This window comes from Rosa rugosa, chromosome 4 (genome assembly GCF_958449725.1).
Source record: "Rosa rugosa chromosome 4, drRosRugo1.1, whole genome shotgun sequence".
In the NCBI taxonomy this organism is placed as follows: domain Eukaryota; kingdom Viridiplantae; phylum Streptophyta; class Magnoliopsida; order Rosales; family Rosaceae; genus Rosa; species Rosa rugosa.
The window spans coordinates 40,534,321-40,541,173 of NC_084823.1; the positions used below are offsets into that span (position 1 = coordinate 40,534,321).

Below are 6,853 nucleotides of genomic sequence, written 5' to 3' on the forward strand. Positions count from 1 at the left end.
AAAAGAAAAAAGAAAAAACTCTTGATTTTAACAAAATATTAGAAGCTATTACCAAAGCGAAGAATGAGGGGGAGTTACATTCACATTATCCAAGGTCATTTTACAATTTACACTTTTTAGTATATTACGTTTTGTCTTTTTGTAATGTGAATTGTGAAACATGTGATTTTAAAAATACTAAAAAAAGAAACATAAAATATAAATAATAAAATAGAGAGTGTGAATTTTATTCCTCATAACAAAATATGAAGTTGAGTTCTTGCTAAACTCCATATTTTAACAAGCCTAACATTGGGGGTTCAAGTTCCCTCCATTTCTTTCACATACACCAACCAAACTCGAGTCCAACTACAACATTAGTAACCTAGCAGCACCAGTTAAACCTAAACCCAAGAGATACAATAGCCCAAAGCCCAAACCAATAGGAATATCATATCGCGCTCCTAAAAGGCTAAAACCCTTAAACCCTCTGGAACTCCAATCCAAGCTATTTCCAGATCTCAATTCTCCACCCTCACATCCCTCCAATGGCTTCCGCCTGCAGACAATTCGCCAGCAGAGCATCCCTATCGTCCATCCGATCCGCCATCAGATCCAACGCCCCTAAATCCCCCTCCTCACGCTTCCCCCTCCCCACCTCCGCCCCCTCCTCCGCTCCAGTTCGCGGCTTCTCAATCTCCAGGTCTCTTTCCCCCTCTCTCATTTTTTCTTTCTGGGGTTTCTAATTCCCTTGAAATTCAAGTATTGATCTTTAGCTTTTCTGGGTTTTGGGTTTTGGATTTTCAGGTCTACGGGCGTGTTGGGATGCGTGCAGTCGCTGCTGCCGCTCCACAGCGCGGTGGCGGCGGCGAGGCTGACGTCAGCGCTGAGCACAACTTCGAGGAGTTGCCGGGCGCTCTCACAGGGTACTCTCTGCCGCACCTCTCCCAGCCTCTAAATTTTGCTTTCTTTTTGAATTGTGAGTCACTTTTTTTTTTTTGCTTCTACCGCAGTTTGTTGTAATTGTTTTCGATCCCGTGCCTTTGTTTTGGTGTTTGCTTACTTGGGTTCTGTTTGGAAATTCGAGTTTGGTTCATTGTTGCTGCCGTTGAATTTTGCATTGAACAAGTTGGATTTATGGTAGTAGCAATAGTTGGATTTACATTACTAAGTTTTTTCATGCTCACATGGTTTTTATATGATCTCGTTATGTGATTTCCGTGTGCGGTGGAGCCTGAACAACATTAAACTTGTACAGGATGCGTTGTCTACTTTGATGTTTCAAGTCTAACATAGAAGTATTAATTCCGAGTAAACTGAAACTAGGATGCTTTATGACCTAGAAGCATTCATAGAGACAAGGTTATGTGAGCTTATGGGACATTTTCTGGGTATTCAATGGGGTTGCTGAAATGGGAAATTTTCTTTTGGCCAGTGAGAATAAGACATTTAAGGCAATGGAAATCAAAGGGTGTATTATCTGACTGGAATATTTGGTTCCTGCAGGCACATAATATCCATATGCTTGAAAGAAATAAACCGGACCCGCTAATTATGGCCTGCTGCTCATTACCAAGTACGAAGCTATGAGTTTCCCTCAAAAACCTTAAAAATGTTGGAGTATGTTAGCTTAGAGACTTCCATTCCATCTATGTCTGAGGACTGATTTTTCAATTTGGTTGGCTGTAACTGCACTTTCCATGTTTTGGCTCTGTGTTATGGGCTTTCACTTTTGGTTCTTGTGCGTATATATGCAGATTAGTAATGTGTGCCAATTAATCTAGGATGATGTTATGATAAGTTTCCGTTAGGATGTGTTACAGTTAATTGTCTTTGTATTGCCAGTATACATTGAGACATGTTTTAGTAAGTTGTCTATAGACTTTGTGTGCTCACCATATTATATATTTATCTTAAAACTAATTGGTTAAGTTTAATGCTGGTATGGAAAGATAGTATGACTTGATGCAAACAATACATAATTTGGCGTTTTAGCTTAAATTTGTTGAACTTAATACAGTAATTTTTTTTTAAACAAATAGAAGTGGTTTGATAACATAGCTTGTCCTTTTCCCAGATGGAATTGATGGTACGTGAGACATGTTGACATGTTTGCTGTATATGGAGGTGGGCCATCTATGCTCATTGTGCCTGACTTAAAACATTTCGCAAAACTATAAGATGACCAGTTATTCTTGGACTATATACAACCTAGCCATTTGAACTGTCTTCTGAAAGCAGATTTAGTGAATGCTGTAATGAATGCTGGGATGTTGAGCCTATTTCTTTTAAAGCACATCTTAAACTGTAGTCTTTTTGATTGGTTCATTTAGTTATTGAAATTGGAATGCCACCGACTCTGCATTTTTTCTCCAATTAAGAGGGTTTCAATTTATGTGGTCCTAATTCAAGCCTTTGTATTCTTTGATGATCCAGAGCTTGGTTTGTCTGTTCCAAGGTGATTTGCGGCAGGCTGTCATCATGATCAGAAGTTACCTTCATGGGATTGGAAAGTTACAGATTTTGTAGTTTCATTAATTCAAACCATGAAGGATGCTTGAAAATAATAACTCAGTTGGCTTGTTCAATACTAATTGTATGTGCATCTTGACTGGTATACGATGATTTTGATCTTTGAATCAATATGCATGCAGTTCAAGGTTGCATTCTTGGTATTGTTGGAGAAGTTGTAATTGATTTCATGTGTTAGTGGTAACCTAAATGCTGTTTTCAGCACTTCGTGATAACTTTGTTTTTTTTTTTTTGTCTGGTACAACTGATAGATCATAGATTGCACAACTTTTCAGAGCACAGCAAAATTGTGTTCCGTTATCAAATTTGAATATAAGGGAATTTTTGATAGTATTTTCCATTTCAAATTCAACTAGAATATACTCCCTGAAGTGTCCCAACATCCCTAATTGATCTTTTAAGTAAGGAAATTTTTGATAGTATTTTTCATTTCAAATTCAACTATTTAATGGCATTCTCATTCTTAGGGGGAAAAGCCATTTATCATTATGAGATTATATTTAGGTTATACATCTGTACTTTGCTCATAGTCTAAATCGAATAAAAGAATACCCTTATTTATTTATTTATCATGTTACTATTCAGTACATAGAACATGTGCCTAAAAGCAAGTTTCAGACTAAAGAGGCAAATATTCATGTGTTTTTTTCTCCTATATGAACAAACTATTTGCAACTCTTCTCCTATATGCAGTCCTCTCCCTAGAACCGGAAGACAGACCATCATTTCAATACTGGTTTTCTCCAATATCTCATCCTCATCAAATTTGCCTATACTCTCTAATTTAATCATCATTCTACGAAAATCCATTTCTCTAGGTGTCTACTGATATAAGCGGTTATCATGCTAATATTGAGATTATGAAAGACATGTTGCATGATATATCATTATGATTAGCTTGTGAGAATTACTTTGGACAATTAGCAGACCCAAGTAAATACAATACTTGTTTTTGAGGTATAGTTGCTTCATGAGACCCATGCTTTCAAAGTTGGGTAAATAGAATTTTGGTCCTTAGGCATGCCTCCATTTTTGCTCCTATAACTATAGTTTCAACGAATTCACCCTTATAACTACTTTGCTCTCTGCTTGAAAAATAAAATAAAAATAATAAATAAATAATTTGCTCTGTTATCTTTTTGGTCTTTACTTTAGACTGATTGTTAACTCAATATAACAGTTTGGATTGTCCATACGACCACATTTCTGGATCATTCTGTTTCCAATGTCAAATTCTCTATAATTTAGAGGGTTTCACTTTATGCATTCAAATTGTAGTCTCTGTATTCTTTGTTGATCCAGAGCTTGGTCCCTCACAAATCGAACAAATTTGGGATCTCAACTACTTAAGCTGAAATCAATCTTTATTGTAATTCAGAATTTGAGATAACATTTTCCACTTCAATCCAACTATAACCAGCTGCCTTTCTCATTCCTTTCTCCTTCATCAGCTTCCTCGCTACCCTCACATCTTCCCACTTTGCATAGTGTGCATACAAGTTAGACATCGTAACATAAACAAATTCATCATCACCTTCTAACTGTATCACCTTTGCAGCTGCATTTTTGGCAACTTTCAATTCTCTACACTCTCCACAAGCACCGAGCAGTGCCCTCCAAACTGATCCGCATGCCCCAAAACCGAGCTGGAATATCATCTTCTCTGCTCTCCACACCTCCCCTCTCTGCCCCATTAGCCGAATCATAGAACAACAGTGCTCAAGAGTCGGCTCAATCCCATAATCCTTGATCATTGATTCAAAGTACTGAAGTGCATTCTCGAATGGAATTTGATTATGTAAACATGCAGATATAACATTAAGGAATGTGATCTCATCAGGCTTGACATCTCTCTCCATTTTCATCTGTTCGAAAAGGAGCATCATCTTTGACGGATTACTGTTCCAAGAAAAGCCAGAGATCATTGAATTCCATGTGACCAAATTCTTCTCTGGAAGTAAATGGAAGATTGTTTCAGCATCGCTTACCTTCCCGCATTTGGAGTACATGTCAATCAAAGAACTACCAACCACAATTGATGTAGCCAAACCAAATTTTATGGTGCAACAATGGATTAGCATGCCCCATGTTAAAGCCGAAATACCTGCAACTCCACTTAAAATGCTTGAAAACGTGAATTGATCCATTTCTACATTTTCCAAGTGCATTTTGCAGAAGAAATCCAAAGCTTCTCGTGCTCGACTCCTGTTTACATATCCTGTAATTATCGAATTCCAGGAAGATGAATTTGGATTTGGCATACTGAATAGAAGTTTAATAGCATCTTCTACGTCTCCAAACCGCGAAAAGCCATTTATCAGTTCATTGTATGAGATTATATCAGGGTTATGCATCTGCTGCAAAAAACTGAATGCTTGTTGTAAGCTTCCATTTCTTGCACTTGCCGCTATTACGGAATTCCACGAAATAGTATCCTTTTCTATCATGTTATTAAACACAAGGATTGCCTCCTGAAGTGATCCACATTTCCCATACATGTCAATCAAACAATTCAAAACAACAGTGCTATTTTCCAAACCTAGTTTCACAGTCTTTGAGTGAACTGTCTTGCCAAGCAGCAGAAAGCTCAGTTGGCCACATGCACCTAAGGCCGCAGTTAACGAATATGAATCTACAGAAACTTCAGACCTTTCCAGCTGAAGAAACAAACTCAACGCTTTACGGAAATGCCCAGAATGCACGTATCCAGAAATCAAAGAATTCCAAGAAACTACACTTGGTTGAGGAATTTCAACAAACACCTTGCACGCATCACTCAATGAGCCGATTCCGATATAAAAATTGATCAGAGCAGTGGAAACAAAAACATTGGAGCAAAACCCAGATCGTAAAATGTAGCTATGAAGTTGCAAGCTGAAGAAATCCCAGCCCAGGTTGGCTGAAGCTCTGACCATCTGAACAAACAAGTACCCATTTGGTTTGGTACCAGAGTTGAGCATGTGAGAGGCCTCAAATAAGGCATGCCCAGTTCTGGTGCCACATTGGGCAAGGTCAAAAATGATACTTGCCCATGAGTCTGAAGTTTCAACTTGAGGAATTGTTGTGGCATTGGTATTGTTATGAGTTGGGATAGTTGTGGTAATATAATTTGCACAAAGTGCAAGGTTTTGGAGGGGTTTTTGGATTCTCTTGAAGAGAAACCTTTGCATAGCTCAACACAATGAACCACTCTCAACATTAAGTCCACATTTATCTTAAAAAAGAAAACAGTTGAGATGAATTAGAGCAACGGTTATTGGTTAACGACCAAAAATAAATTAAAAGAACTGTGGAAATAAAAGAGCTGACAAATTCGCATTGACTCTGAAAATTGCACATCTAGAAGAAGCAATGCTAGAAGATGATGATTCCGTGAACCAGTTCAGGTTGAAGTGCAAATTTGGAAGATGCTAAATTTCTAAGATGAGATCATGTTTGTTTTCAGAGTTGGTACGAAAGACAAAATATTGAATGCAACCTATGTAGTAGAGCATTTGTGATGTTGATGTGGTTTATTTTATCTTAAAGAATAGAGGATTTAAATTAGAGACCTCTTCTACAATTGTAAATAGAAATAGAATTCGACCAACTAAAACTCAATGCAGATTCAGGATTTCAAGGGATACCAAGTTCCTTGATTTTGTCTAAGCGATTATTGAATCCTTTCCTTGTAAGAATCTTTGATATTTTGAAAAACTCTATCTCTATGACTATATTAGCGTGATGCAATAATTTCAAACTAGAAATTGCCACATAGTGCTCTAAACAAACAGATGAAAACTGTCTCCCGACCTAGCTCTCTCCCTGCTAGGGTTTGTGACCGCCAACCTTCAAGGCTGACGGCTCTACACCTTCTCCACGGCTTGTCCTTGGAGATCTTTGTAGGTTTAGGCCTACTCTTACTTCTCCTCATTGTGGTGGATGGTGCAGCCGTTTGCCCTATCTTGACGAAGGTTAATGGCGATTTTCATCGTCATGATGGATTTCGGGTTGGGATTGGATTACTGTTTGGGGATGGAGATCGATATGGGGCAGACTCTGTTCCTAGTTTCTTGAGTTGGGATGTTGGTGACCATGAGTTGCTCTTGGTTTTTCCGGTTAGATTCAAGGACTTTGAGGTGGATTGGTTGACGACATCGGTTGACGACATCGGTTGATGGTGGTGGTGGCGGCTTGTGGGTTCCAGATATGCTGGGTCGTGTCTCTGATGGCGACAGCTATTTGGGGGTTCTAGGCTACAGCGGTGGTTGTGCTGCATCTGGGTGTTGGTCGCAATTCTCTACTCGTGCCAGCGCTGGCAGCAACGATGCAGATTGGGACAAGGCTACCCTGTTAAAAGGGT

The 6,853-nt window shown here is 38.6% G+C and overlaps 2 protein-coding genes across 5 annotated transcripts; one reads left to right on the top strand and one right to left on the bottom strand.

Moving 5' to 3' along the window:
* Window positions 1–406: 406 nt before the first annotated feature.
* On the top strand, window positions 407–2,715 carry LOC133743810 (protein NONRESPONDING TO OXYLIPINS 2, mitochondrial-like). Of its 4 annotated transcripts, XR_009863279.1 has the most exons (5): window positions 407–682; window positions 787–958; window positions 1,486–1,555; window positions 2,057–2,106; window positions 2,416–2,715. XR_009863279.1 is itself a non-coding variant. In XM_062171843.1 (3 exons), the coding sequence occupies exons 1-3, from the start codon at window positions 528–530 to the stop codon at window positions 2,439–2,441; spliced, it is 300 nt and encodes a 99-aa protein (XP_062027827.1). In that variant the 5' UTR covers window positions 407–527; the 3' UTR covers window positions 2,442–2,715. The 4 variants fall into 4 exon arrangements, 3 of the variants coding, with proteins under 3 accessions (XP_062027827.1, XP_062027828.1, XP_062027829.1); XM_062171843.1 differs by lacking the exons at window positions 1,486–1,555; window positions 2,057–2,106 and having other exon boundaries at window positions 787–905; XM_062171844.1 differs by lacking the exons at window positions 1,486–1,555; window positions 2,416–2,715 and having other exon boundaries at window positions 787–905; window positions 2,057–2,404.
* Window positions 2,716–3,643: 928 nt separating this feature from the next.
* Window positions 3,644–6,042, bottom strand: LOC133746284 (putative pentatricopeptide repeat-containing protein At5g47460). The gene has a single exon (XM_062174463.1). The coding sequence runs from the start codon at window positions 5,679–5,681 to the stop codon at window positions 3,876–3,878; it is 1,806 nt and encodes a 601-aa protein (XP_062030447.1). The 5' UTR covers window positions 5,682–6,042; the 3' UTR covers window positions 3,644–3,875.
* Between the last annotated feature and the right edge of the window lie 811 nt (window positions 6,043–6,853).